This window comes from Arachis duranensis, chromosome 10 (genome assembly GCF_000817695.3).
Source record: "Arachis duranensis cultivar V14167 chromosome 10, aradu.V14167.gnm2.J7QH, whole genome shotgun sequence".
Lineage (NCBI taxonomy): Eukaryota > Viridiplantae > Streptophyta > Magnoliopsida > Fabales > Fabaceae > Arachis > Arachis duranensis.
Genome location: NC_029781.3, coordinates 7,957,044 through 7,979,371, shown reverse-complemented (window position 1 = coordinate 7,979,371; position 22,328 = coordinate 7,957,044). Strand labels below are relative to the sequence as shown.

Here is a 22,328-nt window from a genome sequence, read left to right as displayed (position 1 = left end):
AGCAGCTCCATCGAGAAAGATGCTGTGGAGGGTGTTGTCCTTGTGGAAACCCTCTGCCACTTGTTTCTTCCAATTGAATCAGCAGAGAAGAATGCACGATAGGAACAAGAAGGCGATGGCGTTCATCGCAAAAGGTTGGAACGCGTTGAAGGAGGTCGATAGGGTAATCGATTACTGTGAGCTCAATGATACACGCCTCATCCCTCTGCTTCTTAGAGCAAAGGAAAATTTTGAGCTTGCTTTGGAGGCTGACAACACCAACACGCATGCTAGGTATTGGTTATCCAGATTGCACATGAAGTATCATGTTCCCGGCGCTAATAAGGCCGTTGGAGCTGCTTTATTGGTTGAAGCTGCTGACATGGGTGATGCTGATGCACAATTTGCATTGGGTTGTCAATTGAGAATTGAGGTGCGTCACTGACTCACCGAAATGCTAGGTTATTAATTTGTATTGTATCATTTGTGGATTCAAGTTTTCTATTATGTGATTTCTATTTTTTTGTTAGCTAGTGAGGTTTAGGGAATGGGATCACTGGTTTCTTGTTTATTTTACTTGCCTGATTTTGATGTTTAGAATTAAATTGACACAATGATGATTGCTGATATATTATTTTTCTGGCACAGAATGACTATGTCCAATCAGATCAACAAGCTTTTTATTATTTGCAGAAAGCTGTTGATCAGGTATGTTTCCCTTACCTATATGGAAGGTTTTTGGTTTCCCTGTTTTATGAATTCCTGACAAAACCTTACTTGTGCTTATTGTGTTGTGTTCTAGTTGCATCCAGGTGCTCTTTACCTTTTGGGTGCTGTATATTTGACGGGCGATTGCGTGAAGCAAGATATTGCTTCAGCATTGTGGTGTTTTCATAGGGCTTCAGAGAAGGTAATATGAGATCCTAGACTTGTATTGCTTGTTAAATTATCTTGATTTTAGTTTCCTTATATGTCTGGTTAGTTTCGGTTTTGGTCTGCGCAAATTGTTTACACCCTTTGTAATCTAGAAGAGTTTAAGCATAACCTAATTGATTTATTTTCATTATTGTTTCATTCAGGAGTCTGAGAAGTTCATATTTTTTAGTTTCTTGATTCTAGAATATTTTCTGCTGGTTTCTTATTTTTAGTCTTTATGTGTACACAGGGCCATGCCGGGGCAGCTATAGCATTTGGATCTCTTCTTCTTAAAGGTCAGCATGCCTGCCGGTGTTCCTTTCCTTATTTTGTTGTATTATATTGTTGGGTGTTTCAGTTCTTTTCATCCCCCATCCCAATCATTTGGTTATCGGGTATGCCTTGCTTACCATGTTCTTTTATGGTTAAAAATCGAGCAGTTTTAAAAGTAGGTTTCTCTATTGTGCATGATTGCCGAAAGCAAAGGGGATGGTCTAAACATAAATTAGATTGGATTTGATATGGTGGCACTTGCTTACGCTTTTTTATCACGTAGTTTTTCACTATGATACAAATAAAGTATTCTGCCTCAGGTGTTAAGGTTCCAGAAACAATAACAAAATTCAGTGCAAAGAGAGGTTCTGCTACTCGGAAAGCTGGGAAGGGGAAAGAAAGTCTTGCAGTTGATCCCGTAGAGATGGCACGAGAAAAGTTCCAGATAGCGGCAAAGGCAGGATGTGATCTTGGATTCAAATGGCTTGCTAGGTTAGAGGAGGAAGAGAGGCGATTACTTACTGAAGGGTATTCGGATTAAAATAATGTGTCCAGTTAGGTAGCGTTTGGTTATTGAGACATAGACACTGAGACATAGACACAGTGGTACACGGTGACACATGTCTGCTGTTTGGTTTGGTGAGACACAGATTTTCGAAGGACACGGGAGGACACGGATGGACACGGAGACACTAAATTTGTGTACCTCCAATTTGGTGAGACACTGAGACACAACTTGTGAGACACTAATTTTTTACTCTTTTACCCTTATTGAGTTTTTAAAATTTGTCCTCTCATCTTTCCAAATCTTTTTTTTCTCTTTCTCTTTTAGATTCTACAACTAAATTTACTTTTCTATTTTTTTCAAAAAAAAATTGTACATTTAAATTTTTTTATTTATTTAAATTTTGAACTTTAATTTTTTATTTTTTTCAAAAACAATTATATATTTAATATTTAAATGATAATTTAAGATGGTATTAGAAGAAATAAAAAATTATTAGAAGAAATAAAAATTTAATGGTGATGGCATGCATTGTTTGGGATAATAGGTGTATTGTAATGGTGGTAAAACTTGTGGTTGAATGAAGAGTAATTCAGTCTTTTTTAAATATATGTGTCTTGTTTCTTATTTTTGCCAAACACAATACATAGACACAAATATTTTATGTCCATGTCTTTAATGTCTGTGTCTTTGTGTCTATGTCTCATCAAATACATCAACCAAACGGAGCCTTAGTTTTTTTGCAGCTGAGCTGATCCAATGTGATTTATTATAGAGATTGAGTATTCTCAAAGAAAGAAATGGAAAATAATTGGATGTACTTGTGTTTTCTCTCTGTATATATTCATAATCTTATTTTAAGACAGACTAACCGAATAAGTTTGGAGTTCACTTGTATTTTTTTAAAATATTTCTGGTAAATTGTAACTATGGAATTAAAAGACGATGAGTCTCTAAGATATCTACATTACACTTTGTTTTTTGTTTGATAATTTTGCATATATTTGAAACCCTAAATATGACTGAGTTAAATTGTGAATAACTTCCATCTTTATGATGTAAGCGATCAAATTCATAAATTATAAGGGATCATTTGCTGCTAAGTATTTTTATGAATCTATTTGTCATCAGTCATCGTGTGCATTTTTCAAAGATTCATTTGATTTAATAATAATAATAATAATCTTTCTTCATTGGTTGGTACAGTTTATATATAATTTTGAGAGTCTAAAGCATCTCAATTTGAACCAACGGAGTACCTGCTCTGCGTACAATTATTATCATGTTACCCATAAATTAAAATTAAAGAAATAAAAGCATGGAAATCTCTTTAATTTTCGACCTTTCTTTTAAATATATCCAACTTTTTTGGCTATATGTATTCCCATATTTTTTTTTTCTTTTTTCAATATTCCAACCTTGACTACTAAGGCATGTGTGTGTTTGTTTTCTTTTTAATTTCTTTCAATGGATTATATTTGATAACATAGAGTGTTCTTAATTATCCTATCCTTCATATCATCACATAAAACATTATCCACTTCGCATATTATATATCGAATTTCTCAACATATGGAATAAGATTAGTAGTACCTTTAATCATAGGGTACCAAATAAATAGCATATTCATTCCCATGTTAATTTTGAAGTCTAAAATTAGTACGCGTTGCATGTAAAGAGGTCCATATACACATATAAAGAAGATGCATCTTTTGAATAGGAGCAATAAAATAATTTTTGAAAATGAGTAATTTTTTCAAAAGCTTTTAAACAATTTTTTAAAAAGTTAAAAATATTTAAAAAATTATATTAAACAATATTAATGTGACTTTTCATAAATCAAAAGCCTAAAAAAAAATAATTTTTGAAGCTTTTTAAACGAATTCATAATCTTGAGTGTTAAAAATATCGTCTGTGCTATCTTAAACAAAGCACTTGAACTAGTAGTAGCACTAGCACATAACTGCAACAAACACATTATTATTGAATAACAAAGAACAATCATAGCTAGAACACTGCATTGTACTACACTAAATTGATATATCTCTTTAATGGGATAAAATTTTCAATCCAAATGACTTGTTGAACCATGCCTTCCAGCCATTACCACCATTGCTTTTCTGGGATATCAGCTCTGTGTTCGGTTCTGCTTTTGATGAACATACTTGCTTTTTGCACAGCACAAAGTTCCTCACCCCATAAGATCCTATGGCTTCCAATGGATTCAGAGCTGTCAAAGCAGTTTTCATAAAAACTAATAAAAATAACCAGTCAGCTTGAAAAATCTCATGAACCAAACTTTACATTATTGTAATATTGTATCTCTATTCATATGCCTCTTCTTATTAGTTTAAATTTTTAAAAGAGCTAGTTTTATAATATACAGACTTAATATCAGAGTTTCTATGATTTAAAAGTTTAGAGTTTGATCTAAAACAGAAAAAAAAGATATCTATGCAAAAAAAATTCATGCAAACCTAAAAAAATATTGCGTAAGAGTGCGTATTAGAGTAGATATAACCATTTATATAACTCTTTCTATCATCATTTTAAATTTTGAGAGAACCGATTTCATGACTCTAACCAATACCTATTGCGTTTAGGTAAATATTGAAATAATAATAAATATAAAAAGCAGTAAATTTTATTCAACTATATATATCCAGACCGTCAAAGCGTGCATTCTAAAGGAGGAAGTTGGTAGGATGAAAACCAAGAAGAGGAAGCGTGCCTTCATGAGCATAGGACTTGAGGGCACTTTCAATGATCACATAAAGAGTGTCCTTTTCATTTACTACGAATCTTATTGGTTCTGTGTGTAATACCTTAACTTTTAACACTTTATGATTATACTAAACGTTCAAACGTCATCTACTTCTACTTTTTTAAATTTTTTTTTAATTTCATACTATATTTATTTAATATTGAGCCTTCACGAATACGACCGAATTTTTAATTAAGAAATTGAAAAGTCTTTACTTTAAACTACTTAATCACATAATTAAATCCACATAATATTAAATACATAGACTTATTCAAAATTCCTCAAATACAAGTCTTGCCGCTCTAAAAACTCAAAATGACAAATGACCAGAAAAAAATCTCAACTAAACTAAAAGCAAAAAATACAAATATATATAGCTCTGTAGTTCAGTCGCGGTTTCGCACTAAAGCTTACTAAACCTCTCACTGAAGTATTGGATGTAAAAAGGGTGAGAGCATCATCCTTTTGAATTCTCAGTAAAAAAGAGAATACCATCCAAACAAAGAAATACTTGCAAATAGAAAGAATTTTATTATAAAAATAGTTTATTTTTGAAATAACCCTTTGGAAAAACTATGTGAGAAAACTTATTTTGAAAAAGTTGTAATGAATTTCCTTTAGTTTACAATTCCATAAAGTAAATTGGATAATAAGAAAAAAGGACCAAAGACGTGTCTAAGAGCTTACTATGAAACAAACTTACATTGCTCATTCCTACCCATCAATACATAAATTGGAGTATCCGGACAATACCAAGTCTAATTTGCCTCAACCTCCATCACCACATCAGGAACAACTCTCAGCATTACCATTGCCAGCATGAAGGATCTCTCAGTTTTTAAATATAGACAAAACAATACAAAAAATACACAAAAAGAGAGTACAAATAGAGTAATTAGATCAAATAGCAGATAGATGCAATTATTCAAATAGACAAATCAAAAACAAAATGTATACCCAAACAATACACATAAATACAAATGATGCATGTCTGCCCCTATGGCCAATGAACTCATCTGTCGGTTATACAGTCAAACTCGACATGTTCGATAGCGAACTCTAGACAGTCCCTGCTTGCATGCATTTCCAAGCTTAAAAATTCATATTCATATATCAAATACATTGGGAGAACATCCGGAAAAGTACAAGTGCCCGACCACATTTTACGATAAAGGATCAACAGAATCTCAAATCTCAACTTAGAGTAAGTGGAGCCGACCCAATGCATCTATCAAGAAAAATTCATAACTTCGATAAATTTTTAAATCACATATCATTCTCAATCAAGAGTAAGTGAGGACGAACTAGTGCATCTACCCCAACAGAAACGAACCCACATTGATGTGTGTGGAGCTCCCATTAAGTTTATTAAAAAACAATAATAAGTGTATATATAATTGCCCCACAGTTATAATTTATTTGCCCTCTAAACTTAAAAAAAAAGTTGTGTGTAAAAATAAATATAAATAAGATTATTAGTATTTAGTAGCTTTTTTAATATAATATATATTAATTACTTATTTATTTTTATTTTTTATTTAATTTAATTTTAGTCTTACATATAATAATTATTTTTGTCAAAATTTTTTTATCATAAATATTAAAAAATGTCAATTTTGTAATTAAATGCTAACAAATTATTTAAATATTTACATAATATAAAGAGACATGATTTTATCTATACTTATATATAAAAAGAATTGTAGTTGTTTGATTTAAAATTTTATTTTTTCATAATTTTTTTGTTTCTCATACAATTTTTGTAAAAATTTAAAATTAGTTAATTTGAGTTATATTCTTTATAAATTCTTGAATTATTGAATTATAAATTTTTGTTGTATTATATAAAAAATATTCAATAAAAATATAATTTGACGGATATGAGACATTTAACAAGGCACTAGTATTAATAATAAACGTATCATGCAATAATATCAAAACATTGAAATGAGAAAAAATACTTTTAATATAAATTAATATATTTTTTAATATGTTAATTATATTTATTAAAAACATGACTAATTAACATACTCCAAGATTTAAATATCATATATTACTTTTTTTATTATTTTTATATATTATTTTTGCCCCCACTATTATAATTTTCTGGAGTCGTCACTAACCCCAAGAGATTCAAATATAAACTGGGAGCAAGCGGGACAAAGCCTCCATTCTTGCATCTACCCCAGAAAATCAAACCATAACCCAAAACAAGTGGAACAACGCCATTGCATCTACCCAAGCAGGTATATCTCAATCTGAATCAATTTAGTTATCAAATTCACCCTCAAACTCATTGCACTTCATTCACAATCATAATAAAAATCAATCATTGTCATTTCTCATTATCATAATCATCCCCATCATCCTCAATCAAAATTAATCATCATCATTTCTCATTATCATAATCATTCTCATCACATCATTACTGACATAATTGTCATTCTCAATCATAATCACTCGCACATATCTCAACTTAATCAAGTTCTCATCATAAGTTTCATATTAATCTCACTTCTTATCATCTTTTATATAATCTCAACTTAAAATCACAATCCTCAACAAACTCATCAATAACTCCGCTAAAATTCTACTCCGCACCCTTTATCATTCACCGGGTGAGTCTTGGACCGTTACCTACGACTTGCAAGTATGAGGTCTCTAATATAACATCCTAGACTCGAGGTCAAGGTTGTATACTAATTCAAATAAAACATAATCATTCATAGCTAGCAACAATTTAACTCAAACACGACATAACCCCTTCAATTTCGTTAAATTATTTCTCTAATTAATCATATTATAGATTGACAAGCCAAACTTCTCTAAATCTTCAATTTCAAGCAACTTTCACAATAATACTTCTCGAGATCAATACCCATCAAACCTCGTCCATGTTCAAGCCTAAATCATATCCATTCTTCCCAACACCCAACAACTCATTAAACTTCCAATATTTATCTTAACCCTCACATGACTTTCCTCCAAATCAAACATCACATAATTTATCATCATATTCCTTAAAATAACCCTCTTTCTCTCAACTCTTATATTTAATTCCATTAAATCCTTAAACTCACTTTTCTATTTCTAAATTCTTGAATTTATAATTAATTTACTTTTAAAAATCTTTTAACTAGTTAATCAAATCTCTTTTCGCTGTTATTAAAAATAAATGAGTTAAACTCACGAATTAACAAAATCATAAGAATCCGATTTTTTTAAATCTTTAAAAGTATTCAAGACATATCTCTTTTGATAAAGTTAACCAAACTAAACTCATTTTTGAAATTATAACCAAAACTTTCAAAACTCTTCAAATTTTTAGAAAAATTCCGGCAGAGCCTCCCCTAAAAACTGGTGTTACCACCCTTCACGAATTTTCTCAATTCAACCTCAACCTAACAAAATCAACATTTCAAATCAACATTTTTAAATCCGTCATTCAAAATTAATCATGATCAATTTTAAAAAAGAAAACCAAAATCAATATATTCAATCAATTTCACAAGAAATTCAGAAATCAACCAATCACCACAAACACAATATGTTAATTACAGTAGAAAATTTTACATCACATGCATTCATCAATTTGCATTAACCTACTAAACTTGTCAGGTATTCAAAAGCCAAAATATTTTCATTTTAAAACAATCCCCTATCTCGAGGAATCAAACCCGCAATGATTTTAACACAATAAACCCATTTTCTATCAATCCGCGGTAGCTACAACAACATTTACCGTTTGCGGTTATAACACTTTGACCATGAGACATCAGAATCTCCAAATCCTTAATAACCATTAACCAGAACATAAACCCAACCGGTTTAAAAATTTTATTTTTTTCCTCCCAGCACAAAAACAACGTCGTTACATTAAGAGAGAGAGCCCTAACTTGAATGATTCTCTTCCTCACCATTTCACCAATCTCTTAGTCTCTCCCAATCGCACTCCGACTCTAGAACTCGTGATCGCCGAGCGTCTCCTCTGTTTCGTCTTGCCGGCTCCGGTGCGTCTCCGATACTGCGCCGTTGTATCTGTGGCTCCCCTATACTGCACCGTCGCATCCGTGGCTCCCAAGCAACCTTGCCGTCGCGTCTCCTTTCTCCGCGTCCTCATCCATCGTTGTTGCCTTGCCCTCGTCGTGCTCGGACAGGTTGGTCTTCTCTCTTTTCTGGGTTCATGTCTTTGTGAAATTTACTCTTGGTTTTTATTTTATATTTTTTTTAGTTATTCAGTTAAGTTATACTTTGATTAAATGAGTGAGTAGCTGATTAATTATGTTGATTATGAATTGGTATAATATTGTTGATTTGAATTTATGAATTTCTAATTCTTGTGAAGGAAAAATAGATAAACTAAGGTTCTAAAAATCGGACCAAAGTAGCCAATTATACCGAATTAATTGGAAACTGGTCCTCTAACTGATTCGATTGACCCCTAAAACTGTCATTTAAAAAATCGGTTAAAAAACCAATCGAATCAAATTATTAACCAATGAACCGACCGAATTTTTTATAGGCCCGGTTCTCCCCTTCAGCATCAAAACGGCGAGTCGGCGACCCCCTCTACCTTCTCTTTCACTCTCACATTCTCAGTTTCTCAAAAAAATCCCTAATTTCACTCCTATCTAACCCGATCAGAGTAAACACCGCTGCCATCGTCAGCCCCCAGCCTCCTGCACATCGTGAAGCCCCACCAGCCACCGTCAGCCCCCCAGCCGCCGCCACTCTTTTCCTCCTCGTCGTCTCTGTGCTCGTCGTGAAGCCTGCCTCATTCATCGTCGTCGTCGGAAGTGACAGAGGGTGTCGTCGTCGTCGTCCTCCTCGATCCTCTTCTCCTCTACGTGACGCGAACGGTTGCTCGATCCTCTTCAAGCGCGTCCTCTCCTCCGTGAATCTCTGCCCGGAGCCTCGCCGGGGAATCTCTGCTCGGGGCCTCGCCATCGCAAACTGATCCTCTTCCGAGCTCACTCTGTCACCTCCGTTCCTCTCTGGCCGTGTCTCCGGTAAGCCACTGCTTCTTCAGTTTCAATTTCTAAGATTCTGGCTTCTGAGTTTTGTTTTTGAACTAGATTCTTAGTTGGGATTGTGTTCTGAGTTAGGTTGTTGCTTATGTGATTCTGAATATTTTGGATGTTAAGTTTGGATTGTTTTGGTTAGTTTTTCTGCTTCTGGATTCTCTGTATTTGGATGTTGAGTTTTCTGTATTCTGAGTTTTTGTTGTTGAATGATTGGAAGATTTTTGTTGAAATTTGTTGTGATTCTGAATTTTTTTATAGGTGAGTTTGTGATTCTAAATTTTTATTGCAATGAGTATTCTTGTTGATTATTTTGTTATAATTTATTTTATAGAATTTTAATGATAGAATATGAACAAGTTATTATGTCAAATTATAAAAATTTTGAATTTTATTAGTTTAGAAATTATTGAATTTGTATATTTGAAATTGTATATTGAATTTTTAATAATTTTATTATTATTTAATTAAACTGGTTTAACTACGGTTGGACTATTGAACCATTGAACCTGGACTATTGAACCATTGAACCTGTCATTCGACCAGTTCAATGACTGGTTCTCGCAACCTTGAGATAAACACTGAAAGTTCTTTGTAATTTTTGTGAAATCTTGATTCTTTGTGTGAAATCCTGATTCTTGAGATGATTGCAAATTCAAATATCACTTTAAAATTTAACTCAAAAAGGAGATTAGAAATTTAAAAAAATTATAATTTTGAGTATTTTTTAAAATTGTAAAAATTAAAAGTATGAGTAACGTTTGTAACTATAAATAATTGTTAACTGACACATCAACGTTTAACCTTAATGTCAGATAACTCAATTGATAATTTATTATTTTTGTCAAAATTAATCCTCTTAAATATTTTTTTTTGTCGATAACATTTTTATCAGCATCTAAATCTTTTCATTTCTAAATTTCTACTGAATCTTTTAGTCTGTCTGTAGGAAGGACATAACCGTAATTTAAGTTTGCTCCAAAAACCTTCATGATTCTTTTTGGTTCAGCTTCAGGAGTTTTCGAACGAATTGGGAATTTCAGCTTGATTTCAGCCCCGGACAAAATCACACTACACCAATGACTGTGTCGAAGAAGAATTACAAAGAGAAACCTATACGTCGCAAGTAAGTCATATCCAATTCATGTTTATTGTAAAAAAAAGGTCTTTTTTTTTTGGTGTACCAATGTTTTTACTAGCTCTTCCGTGTTTCTGGGCAACATTTTTCCCAATTCTACATTTGTCTTCATTAATTGGTTAATATTCAGGTATTAGAATATAAGCTTGAAGAAGGTAACTATGCCTTTCCACCGTTTTGATATTTAGGATGATTAGCCCTTGTATGAATGGATTTCCGACATCAATGAAGCTTACTCAGGAACTTATTTACAATTGTTTATTGCAATGATTGCCAAAGATAAAAGTGGAGAATTTTCACTCGATGGATACCTTTATATTTGTAGTTTGACTTATCTTTATTGAGTAGAGTGAACAAAAAATGGAGGGTTGCTTAAAAGTTTGCATCGTGTATATGATGTGCATACTTACTCTGATACTGGAAGTTGCACAGGGAAGAGAAACCAGAAGAACCAGAAACACCAAAATATAGAGATCGTGCTAAAGAGCGTAGAGAAGATCAAAATCCTGATTATGAACCTACAGAGCTGGCATTTCACGCTGTTGCTCCTCCTGGTACTGTAGATTTAAGGTGAATTTTCTACTGTTTATGTTATATTTGTTGTCTAATATCACATCATTCGTCTTTTAGTTAACTCGGCCAAAATAAGATGAAAAGAAAAAAAAAATTATGCTACCTGCCATTGCTTGGGCTACTAACAATCTGGTAATGTTTTGAAGGTCAGCTGATGCACACAAATTATCCATCGAGAAGAGCAAGTACCTTGGAGGTTCGCATTCATACTCTTGTATAATTGAGTTTTGCCATCTTATTCACAAAGAAATTAGTATGATAGTATGTTTTTGGTTGTTTTCTCTAAAGCTTTTGAGATCTGGATTGTTACAAGATGCTTTGGAAGTTGAAATGTAGGATTCCAGTGCCATGTGCATCCATGATCTTTCTTTTTCTGTTGTGTCATTTTTGTTTTTGATTATATCGCCCTAGAATAGAGTTCTTGCCTCTACTATTGCAGACATGACTGTAAAGTCAATACATATGTGAACAATATTTAGTGTAACTTTTATTGAATATTGACTTACTTATGCTAAAAACAGAACATGCTGCGTTTATTGCTTTTGGGCAGGTGATGTGGAGCACACACATTTGGTCAAAGGTTTAGATTATGCATTGCTGAACAAAGTTAGAAGCGAGATTGACAAGAAGCCAGATGCTGTGGATGATCTTGATGGGAAACCTAGGTAACTTTAGTCCAGAAGTGTCAGTGATACTGATCATTTTATTGTAAATCTGTCAATTAAAACTTTATTAATTATTATTTGGTTTTATTTTTTAATGAATCTAAGTTTTACTACCTGCTTTTGATTTGCCAACAGAGCATCTAAGGAAGACCAACAAGTCTCAATTCGCACATCAACTGCAAAGGTTCTTTACTTCTGTTGAATATTTACTGACAATATGAACTAAAGCTTTCCCCCCTCCTATTTTTATCAGTTTGAATGTGAAGTTTGTGCTCCAATTCATGAATTATTGTTGCTTGCTTCTAGTAATATGTTTCAATTCTTTAATTTTTTTTCTCCTTTCAGTCAGTTTATCAGTGGATAGTGAAGCCTCAGACCATCATAAAGACAAATGAAATGTTCTTTCCAGGTCGAATGACATTTATTTTTAACATGGTGAGAATTTCCATGTACTTTGATAATTGATGCGGTTTTGTTCTTTATGATATGAGACTCATGGTTATTGTATTTCATGCTTTGTGTGTCAATTATTTGTTTATCATGCTTGGTGTGGCCATTAGCATGTTTGCTTGCAAGTACATGCATATTGGGCAATATACAGCTTTCATCTTGTGTATCCTTGCGGTAGTTGCTTATCTCCTAGTGAATAGGTTCTTTCACCTAGTTTAAGTCAATACACCATGTGGACATTCACCAGACTAAGCATCTTGGCTGTGGATATTACATGTCTCTCGCTGCCTCTTTCTGTTTCTACTTATGTCTCTACGAACTGTAGGTTGTCCAATGTAGCATCATATGCATGGACATCAGATATGGAATGTTTGAGACCTTTAGCTAGCTGTTGCATCCTGATTCACTTTAATTACATATGTTGATAATTATAAACAATAACGGGGGAAAGGTTAAATAGGGTAGCTATATTGACATTTTTAGGTTTACAACTCAAATCGATGGAACGGTTAATCTGATCCTTTACCAGCTTATTTGTTACTCTCTAGAATAGAAGCACTTATCTGACAGATTCCAGCTTTTGTATGTCAGGAGAGTGGATATTCTCATGATATTCCAACGACCTTGCACCGTAGTAAGGCTGATTGTCCAGTACCGGAGGTTTTTGATCTTGCTGATTCCTCTGTGGCACTTTTTTTCTGCATTTTATAGCTTGCCTATAATGTGTCGCCACATGTACATGCCCTTATTTTTTCACAGGAAATGGTTACAGTTAGCGTTGATGGATCTGTTCTAGATCGGATTGCTAAAATAATGTCATATCTTCGTCTTGGCTCTTCTGGGAAGGTTTTGAAGAAGAAAAAGAAGGAAAAAGATGCAAAAGGTAATAACTGCAATGAGCAGTTCATCTGGAATTTTTTGATGTTATTGTGTAGAGTATATGCTTTATTGTATCAGGTAATGCAATTTTCATAAAATCTCTTGCAGTATGGTCTACTAAAATTTATCTGACTTTTTTCTAATTATTATGTTACAAACATCATTATGATGCTGTTCTTAAGGTTCTTTTTTTTATCTTTGTATTTGCGAACGTTTTTGTTTGTTCAATTGATCGTGCTCATACTTGAGTCGATTATATAAGTTGTATTTAACATACATCAATGGTAAGCACTTTTATATTTTTTACTTCCTCATTCATTTTTAATGTCAAAGAAACTCGGGGAAATATTGGAGAGGGAGGCTGCTACCCTATCTTTTATATAGTCATATATTTCTGATAATTTATTGGAAATTTTAATAGTTAATGTACTCTTGGCACCATCCATTTTGAACATAGGAAAGAATTTGGCTGTTGGTAATGGATATGATGAAGAGAATTCATCAAAGGTTGAAGGTGGGAGGGTAAAGAATCAAACTGAAAGAGAGTTCATCCCACCACCACCACCTCCATCGAAGAAAAGTCATGCTAATTCAGGAGAGAAACAAGGCCCAGCTGTTGCTAGAGAAGAAGAAGATGACATTTTTGTTGGTGAGGGTGTGGCGTATGACGTACCTGGCAAAGACTTGAGCCAAAGTCCTCTCTCTGAGGACATGGAAGAGTCTCCTAGGAACAAGGACAAACCTTCATATTTTGCTGAACCTACTTATGGTCCTGTGCCACCTGCTGCACTCCCTCAAGCATGGCAAGAATCGGTAAGTTGGTGAATATAACTGGAAATTTCATGTTTAGTACCTTGTCCTCACCCTAATTTTTAGAGAAACATTAGAGTGTGGCTTTTGAGTTGACTTTCTGCCCTCATTGATCTGACTCTTCTCTCAGAATGAATATGATATGCAAACACAAGCCTTGGCTGGTGGCTACCAAGGAGAGTGGCAGGAGTACCAGTATGCTGAACAGCTGGCTTACCCTGATCAATACCTTCAGCAAGATATGCAGACTTATGATTTGCAAGCGGGTTTAGATATGCCACAAGATCCGCGTTTTATGACACAAGAAGAGAAAGATCGAGGTTTGGGATCAGTGTTTAAGCGAGATGATCAGAGACTTCAACAACTGAGGGAGAAAGATGCCCGAGAAAAAGACCCCAATTTCATTTCTGAGAGTTATTCTGAATGTTACCCAGGGTATCAAGAATATAACCGTGAAATAGTGGATAGTGATGATGAAGATGACTTGTCCAAAATGGATATGGGTGGGAGGGTAAGTAATTGCATTGACAGTTACCTTATTTTCTTATTATTAAACTGGCTGCAATGTTTTTCATTTATTTTCAAGTATATTATATATTTTCCTAATTTCAGAAAACTGTTATATAAATATGAAAACATATAATAATGATTATACTAATTTTTATTCTCAAGATGACCCTTTGAGAAGAATCATCATGCTGATAACCTGTTTGTATTAAAAGTGATAATAATGAAAATGTGCATTGAACAGGCAAAGGGTCGACTTCATCGGTGGGACTTTGAGACCGAAGAGGAATGGGCCACTTACAATGAGCAGAAGGAAGCAATGCCAAAGGCTGCATTCCAGTTTGGTGTGAAGATGCAAGATGGCCGGAAGACGCGGAAGCAGAACAAGGACCAGAAGCTCAATAACGAACTGCACAAGATCAATAAGATACTTGCCAGAAAGAAGATGGAAAAGGATATGGATGGTGACGATGGGGGCTCCCACTATGATGATGAGGTACAACCTGGAAAGAAGCTTCGAATTTGAACGAGTCTCCTATGTCCTTATAGCTATTAAATTAACATTATTGTACATGTTATTATTTCATTCCGTAAATATAATAACTCTTGCGTTATTATATTTAATCCACGATATGTCCTTATATATCAACATAGTACGCTAATTGATTGTGTCTAATAAAAAATTAGACTAATTAATTTTCACTTTAAAAATGCATAGTAAAACAAATAATTTTGATTATGCATGATCATTGAATAATCTATTTAATATAAGATAATTTCCTTTTAAATAATAATGCATTCATATAAATAGTAGTATAATAAAAAAATAATAATTATTGGATCACATGAACGGACAAGTTCATAGGCCCAGTGTTTTGCAATGTTAATTGGCCCAATGTGTAACGCAAAAACCTCATGTCATTAAAACTAATCCTAGATTTGAGGAGATAAAATACTGAAATCTGAAGTGCTATTCATTCACACGATAGAAATATGTGAAGGAGAACAGAAATAACAACAGGTACCACAATACCCCAAAAAAAAAAGTGCCACTGAGAGACGAACCACGTTATTTCTATAAATGTGGATTTTTTTTTTTGGTCCAACCACACACCATAGATGCTCCCTTTCAATTATTGACTTTGACTTTAGCATATCAGATTGGAGAGTAGTCACCCAAGCATATCAGATTGGAGAGTAGTCACCCAGGCGCACAAACATGTAGACCATAATTGAAATGACTATTACTGTTAATCATCATTCACTCACCATAATTTGAAAAAGTGCTGCTCAAGCCTCAAATTCAATAAATCAATTGTACCAAAGTAACTCAAGAGTTCCCATACTGGGACTTAATACACCATATTATGCCACATATAAGACTTAAATGATACCGTAATCCAAATAAATAAAAGACACATGCAGAAGTACATAATCAAAACACGTGGAAGAAATGGAAAATATAAAATGACACACACAAACTACTTTCCTAAACTTTATTAAAATGTATAAAACTTAAAAGCCAATGAAGTCTTTCCACTCCACTCCACTCTTCAAAGTTCAGATCCTCATTAGTATTTCATATTCATGCCTTGATTGTTACACTGCACAAGAACACACCAGATGGTTTTATATCAGAAATTTGCCACTCTGACCCTTTAGCTGCATTTGGATCATACAACAAAGTTTGATAAGAGGGTCCTGCTTCCAGTGAGAATAGCAACAGCTTTTCATCAAATATCCCAAATCTAAAATCAACACTGGAGCTACCAGTGAGTGGAAGTGGTACCATTTTCCACGAATTGTCTTCAGAACAGAATATTGCTAGCTTCCTCTGGTTCTTCCACTCCATACAGAACAATTTCTTTCCTAATACTGCGTGCGCTGTGACCATAACACAGCCGTTCTTGAACTCACCCCAGCTGTGGACTTCAGGGTCATAAACATCAACAAACTTGGAGTTTCCAATTGTAAAGCTCGACCTTCCACCCATGACATAGAGCTTACCATCCAATGAACAGGCAAAGCAACCCCATCTTGGGCGCCGGACACTCTCTATCAGTGTCCATTTGTCGGTGTCAGGGTCGTACACCTCAGCACTAGAGAGAATTTCACCATCCAATCCACAGCCTCCTACAGCATAAACCAAGCCATTGACTTCGGCACATGCAAAGTCATAACGAGCCACATTCATTTTTGATAGTCTGCTCCAACTGCATTTGATATCCAAAATGGAACACACACATGAAAAATTTACAAAATTATTACAGGAGAAAATTCACAAGCTTAACAGACAATTAAGTTCTCCAAATTATGAACAGGAAAAGAGGCTATGCTGAACTAGATTTCATATCAGAATTAATCATATGCAATATATTCCCCAGATTTCTAACTAAATTAACAAAAAACACAAAAGTCTTATGTACCAGGTAGGGTCAGATACAAAAATGAAAGTAACAATGTCATTGCATCCTATTGACAAATGTTAAAATTTAAGTACTCTCATTTATAGATTTCTAGATAAAGCACAAAAGAAAATCGTACTTGTTGAGGAGCGAGTCATATTGGTAAACCTCTGCTGAGGCAAAGGTACTTCTATCTGTAGTTGAATATCCAGCAATAACAAGAAGCTTTCCATTAAGAACAACCACTCCGAATCCAGCCTTTACCGGACCAGGCATCGGTGGAAGAGCTTGGCATTTATGACTGGGACGATCCATAACCTCCCAATGAGTTCCCTCTCCTTCAGTATCCATTGTTAAGAAATAGAGCCATTCCTCAACCATCCCTGCCAATTTTCGCACAGTAATGAACTCTTTGCTTTGAATAAATGATCTCCATCTCTTACAGACACCACCAATAGTTGGGACGTTAGAACGAGGCACAAGTGCAAGGCAATGTTTTGCCACATCATCAGGCAGACCAGGTAGAATGGGGCTATCATCGTTTTCCGGTACCTCAGAGGCAAAGAAATGATTGGTTTGCAAACAAGTTAACTTGTCTTGATTGGCCAAATTGGTGAAACACATGTTTCGGCCTGTAGATCTCTTCTTTCCAGCAACAAAACCAGGCATCTTTTCCAAATCAGCAAATACACTTACCATATATCTCCAAGATGTAGAGAATTTTCCGTGACCAATTAACCGAACAATGAACAGAGCTCTTAATGTGAATTATATAATTAAAGGAATTCATGATACCCTTCACCAATTGGGACTCTACAAGACCAAGGCAAGATAGATGTTGCAGAACGAATCACGTGAGCGGTGTAAGCGGATGATTTTCTGTGCTTTGTCCAGTCTGATTCAAATTCCATAACACAAGTTCTGCCACTACTGTGATTGCTCTGATTTATCTTCGTCAGCGAATTGTTTCTTAGGCTGCTAAACTTGTATCCTCCCTTACACATTGCCCAAAGATCTATAAATTACAACAAGAATTTGTTACATTCTAAAGTTAAAAAAATAAACTAATCAATGATAATCAACAAAATTATTATAGGTACAAACACAGTCATACCAGTGTAGGCCATAGAACTTGGCAACATTCAGCCACCTATAACTTCCATTTTCTTCGAGTTTATATTGCTGAAATGTTAAACAAGGAGAAAGATAAGTCAATTTTCAACACAAGTAGCAATATTTGAGAGAATACATAGTCAATGGGGAAACTTCAACTGGGAAAAAGTTCAATCTAGAGGGTTAACAAAAGCAATCGGCATTCTTTTCAATATACACATCAATTGGACAGGAATCCACAGAAATTTAATTTTTATGCAATTTAATGTAAAAAAATTTACAACTAGTCATCTATTGTCCAGCAAAAGCGTTTGATTTTCATAGCTTCTATCCCAAAAATCTTACAAATAATACCATACAAAGAAATAATTGTGCAAAACTTCACATTAATTTTAGTGAACATTAGAATCTAAAACACTATATTGAGGATTAACACTTAAAAAAGATAAGCTCAACACTTCAAAAAGATAAGCTCCACTACTTTGTTGAAATCTCATAAATGTGCAACTCTCAACACAAAAACAATTCACAAATAAAAGAGATGAACTATGTACGAAATCTTGAGAAAAATTGAACAACTTGTGACATAGTTGAGACAAATATGAAGTCATAATCAACCTACTAAAAGCGATAAAAGATCAAAACATGGGATAAGAACTAAGTAAGTAGGAAGATTCAAAACAAAGCAAAACTAGAACATATTTAGCAGTTCCACGCACTGAAAATCTGTAAGATATGTATGAGATATCAATATTCTTTGCTGAAAAATCCAGAAGCGGAAGTAGCCACCAGATCTGAAATCAAATTACACAGTTCAGATGGACTTTTCACATTTCAGATAAACAAACAAAGAATCAAAATAATACCTAACCAGACAAAGAAAAGCCTTGTTTGGAAGTTGAAACGTTTTCAGGTATGAAATTCATTTAGCAGAGGAACTTAATGTTAAAAGAGCGTAATATAAATCTGTTATTTGAGCAGAGATGTATGAAATCAATAGAAGATTTAAGGAGTATAAGAACCAGATTCAGAATTATATTACAGCATACGGAGAAAACTCTAATTAGATCTGTAATAAGAGAAATGGAAAGAGAATAACAATAATAATGATGAAGAAAAGGATGAAAAGAGAAAAAGGACTTACATGATGAGAAAGAGGAAGCAGAATAAGATTAGGAGTGAAGAGTATATGGAGAGAGAGAGAGAGAGAGAGAGAAGAGGGTGTAAGAGGCAAAGGGTATTTATAGAATTAGAAGCAAAAGTGTAGGAAAGATAAAGACTTTCCAAGAAAGCGGACCGAGTTCAAACGTGAAAAATGAAGAAAAATGGTAATAATTGGAGTCAGCGAAGGAATGAGATCAGTGTTAGGTTGCACTTGCACAACCGTGTTCCACCGATGAAGGAAGAGAGAGGGGGCCACATGTAGGAGTTATTAAACCTTGTTAGACAAATTAATTTTTAATATTATTTTTAGAAATTTTAATTTTAATATATTGACAAGATAAAACAATAATCCAATTAGATTTATTTGTTTAGATAATTTTTTAATTTAAGTAGACAAAGAGTAATTACAATATAGAAATGTCACATAAAATTTTTTTTTAAGTAAGTGACATACATTTTTTGATTGCTCACCTTTTTTCTGCATGATTGAAGTCATTAACATTTTTTTCAAAATCAATATCTGTTTTTTCTAAATTAAATTCTTAATATCTCTCAATCATATTATTACTCATTAAAATACAATTTTTTTGTAGAAATTAATGGAGGTTAAATTAAAAAAATTTAACAACTTCTACTATACAATTTATATTTTACGTATACACTATTAAAAAATAAAAAATAAAATATAAACAAAAGTTAAAAAATGAATTTTTAAAAATAATTATCAATTCGTTATATTAAAATCAATAAATAAACATAGATATGAATATTAAATAAAAAATATTAAAATAATTAAAATCATGACATATTAGTGCACATATGAAATAATTTGAAGAATACAATAAGATGCATACTTTAAAATTTGGTAATATTAATTATAAAAATTTATTAATTATAGACATTATATGTATGAAATTATAAATATTATGAGTCCAAAATTATGGATGTTATTAATATGAAATTATGAATGTTATGTGTATGAATTTATAGATATTATGAGTAAATTTATCAATTGAATAAATTAATTTAAAAATTTGACATTTTTTCAAATTCAATTACAATAAAATTTAAAAACATCGATGTATGAATGTAATATCTAATAAATATGAATTTAATTTTTAGATATTAGTTGAGATAATACTCAATTTGGTCTCTGAACTTACAAGTAAGTCTCAATTTAGTCCTTAAAGTTTCAATTGCCTTTATTTGGTCCCTAAACTTTGTGAACATAACTCATGTTAGTCCTTGAAACAATTTTCAACGTACAAACGTTACACTATCGTGACAGCCGGATGCCACACTAAAGTTTGTAAAATGAATTCAACAATAATTAACAAGAGGCATAAAGATTCATTTGTATTTGTATTCAATATAAATACTCATTTGTATTATTATTAGTCAATATAATCTCTTTTTTTCAATTGTACTTCTATTTTCAAAATCAAATTTAACCATAATTATTTTGTATGCTTTATTTATTTTGCATTTGTATCTTATATTTATCTTTTAATATTAATATAATTTATTTTTGTATTAAAAATATTAATTTTAAATATTTTTAAAAAATTCTCTTTCACGTTATTTTTTTAAACACGATGATCGCCTCTTCTTTAATAAAATAAAGAAAACATGATTTTGTTACGAAAGTAATTTATTTAATCAATAATTAATTAATAAAATACTAATAAATAAAAATGATAAGAGAGGCAATTGTAAATTAAATGTGGAATAATTATCATAAATAATTTGATTAGTACTTTTTTAAAGTGTTGAATAATGTAGATATTTTTTATTTCTTCTTTTTAGTTTTAATGGTGATTTTTACTTTGTATATATATTGAAAAATCATGTCATGTAAACTTATGGGTAAAATTCGAAATTAAACTAAATAGAAAAAGAAATTACACATTTCTACCAAAATAAAATTCGTTACTTGGATCACCCAAAAGTACAGTTTAATGTAATTCGAATGAGACTCATTCGAACTAGAAAAATTAATAGTAATTTGAATTAGACCAATTCGAATTAATAGGGAAGTGCAATTCGAATGTGACCAATTCGAATTATGCATGCATTTAGTCCTAGGGTAGTTCAAATCAGTTCGATTCGAATTATGCATGGATGTTGTGATAGGGTAGTTCGAATCATACTGATTCGAATTATACAAAGAAGCAATGACATAGTAGTTCGAATGAGGGTGTTTCGAATTATGAAGCCCCAGACGTGTATAAATATAGTGCGAACGTAAATTCTTCTCGTTAAAATGAAACACAATGGCTAGTGAGGAGAGTGTTCTAGTGTTGGTGCACTATAGAGGATTGATTAAAAAGAAAAGACGTTCTGGTGTTAAGTTTAGCGATAAAGATTGCTTCATTATTTTTCTAAAACCTACAACAAGCTTCGCTGAGTTTCTGAATTCTATAATACAGAAACTGGGGTTGCAAGTCGTGAAACGGGTTTAAAAGTTATTCTATCGCATTCCAATTTCAGTTTTGCGAGATGATGTGAAATACGATTCATTTATCATAGGGAGTGACGAGGATTTGGAGGTTCTATCCCATTGTCGTAGGCAGTTTTTCGAGGTCAGGGCACCTGAGCTGTTGGCAAAGCTTGCAGATGTGGTTTCTAACTCAGGTGGTTCGAACCAGAATATCCAAACTCCATCAACGGCAGCCTATTCTAGTTTGAGACTTGTTGGTGTATCTTCATCAGTGCATGTGATTGCACCTCGGGAAATGGTGGTTGCCTCTCCGTCCTTTGTAGTTGATCTCAACCGCAGTGGTGACGGAGAAGTTGGTATCATTGATAGGGTACCGATTTCATTACAGCGTGGGGCACCGAATGGTATAGACAATGCATTGCCGGATGATGATGACGCTGATGATTTGGAGCCGGACATCATTGTCGATGATAACAGTGCTATTAGTGAGTAATCCAGCTGGGACTGGCGGAGCGTCCAGCTTAGGGACTCAGCAATACCCCTCGCACTTTTCATGTTTGGACTTGGATGCCATGAGAGAGCAGGGGGTTGCTGGAGAACCTATTGGATTTGGTGCCAGACATACTCAAGGTAACTGAGGCCTATCAGAGTTTCAGGTTGGTCAGCAATTTCAAGATAAAGAGGAGGCTGTGTTAAGTGTAAAGACATATAGCATCCGACGTGGGGT

The 22,328-nt window shown here is 33.3% G+C and overlaps 4 protein-coding genes across 13 annotated transcripts in view; 2 read left to right on the top strand and 2 right to left on the bottom strand.

Annotated features, from left to right (window-relative positions):
* The window catches only part of LOC107468885 (uncharacterized), a 5,686-nt gene extending 3,194 nt beyond the window's left edge, over positions 1–2,492 (top strand). For 6 of the 9 annotated variants that reach the window (XM_052255341.1, XM_052255340.1, XM_052255338.1 and 3 more), the window contains 5 exons: positions 6–412; positions 628–687; positions 782–889; positions 1,145–1,190; positions 1,488–2,492. In XM_052255341.1, coding sequence (XP_052111301.1) covers positions 20–412; positions 628–687; positions 782–889; positions 1,145–1,190; positions 1,488–1,708 — 828 coding nt within the window. In that variant the 5' untranslated portion in view covers positions 6–19 and the 3' untranslated portion in view covers positions 1,709–2,492. Of the gene's footprint in view, positions 1–2; positions 413–627; positions 688–781; positions 890–1,144; positions 1,191–1,487 lie in introns of all 9 variants that reach the window. The other 3 variants (XM_052255342.1, XM_052255337.1, XM_052255336.1) reach the window with 1 other exon arrangement.
* Positions 2,493–9,001: 6,509 nt separating this feature from the next.
* LOC107468883 (suppressor of mec-8 and unc-52 protein homolog 2) lies at positions 9,002–15,190 on the top strand. Its single transcript, XM_016088260.3, has 12 exons — positions 9,002–9,445; positions 10,467–10,583; positions 11,028–11,165; positions 11,315–11,364; positions 11,719–11,833; positions 11,969–12,017; positions 12,179–12,268; positions 12,875–12,943; positions 13,043–13,166; positions 13,620–13,975; positions 14,103–14,483; positions 14,724–15,190. The coding sequence occupies exons 2-12, from the start codon at positions 10,537–10,539 to the stop codon at positions 15,003–15,005; spliced, it is 1,701 nt and encodes a 566-aa protein (XP_015943746.1). The 5' UTR covers positions 9,002–9,445; positions 10,467–10,536; the 3' UTR covers positions 15,006–15,190.
* A 563-nt stretch (positions 15,191–15,753) lies between these two features.
* LOC127739585 (F-box/kelch-repeat protein At1g67480) lies at positions 15,754–17,583 on the bottom strand. The gene is made up of 2 exons (XM_052255888.1): positions 17,024–17,583; positions 15,754–16,692 (listed from the first exon to the last, which is right to left on the bottom strand). Exons 1-2 carry the CDS (start codon positions 17,581–17,583, stop codon positions 16,065–16,067), a joined length of 1,188 nt encoding a protein of 395 aa, XP_052111848.1. The 3' UTR covers positions 15,754–16,064.
* Positions 17,584–17,660: 77 nt separating this feature from the next.
* On the bottom strand, positions 17,661–19,296 carry LOC107468884 (uncharacterized). Of its 2 annotated transcripts, XR_008004573.1 has the most exons (4): positions 19,142–19,294; positions 18,717–18,791; positions 17,999–18,066; positions 17,751–17,899 (listed from the first exon to the last, which is right to left on the bottom strand). XR_008004573.1 is itself a non-coding variant. In XM_052255889.1 (3 exons), exons 2-3 carry the CDS (start codon positions 18,024–18,026, stop codon positions 17,661–17,663), a joined length of 267 nt encoding a protein of 88 aa, XP_052111849.1. In that variant the 5' UTR covers positions 18,027–18,066; positions 19,142–19,296. The 2 variants fall into 2 exon arrangements, 1 of the variants encoding a protein (XP_052111849.1); XM_052255889.1 differs by lacking the exon at positions 18,717–18,791 and having other exon boundaries at positions 17,661–17,899; positions 19,142–19,296.
* Between the last annotated feature and the right edge of the window lie 3,032 nt (positions 19,297–22,328).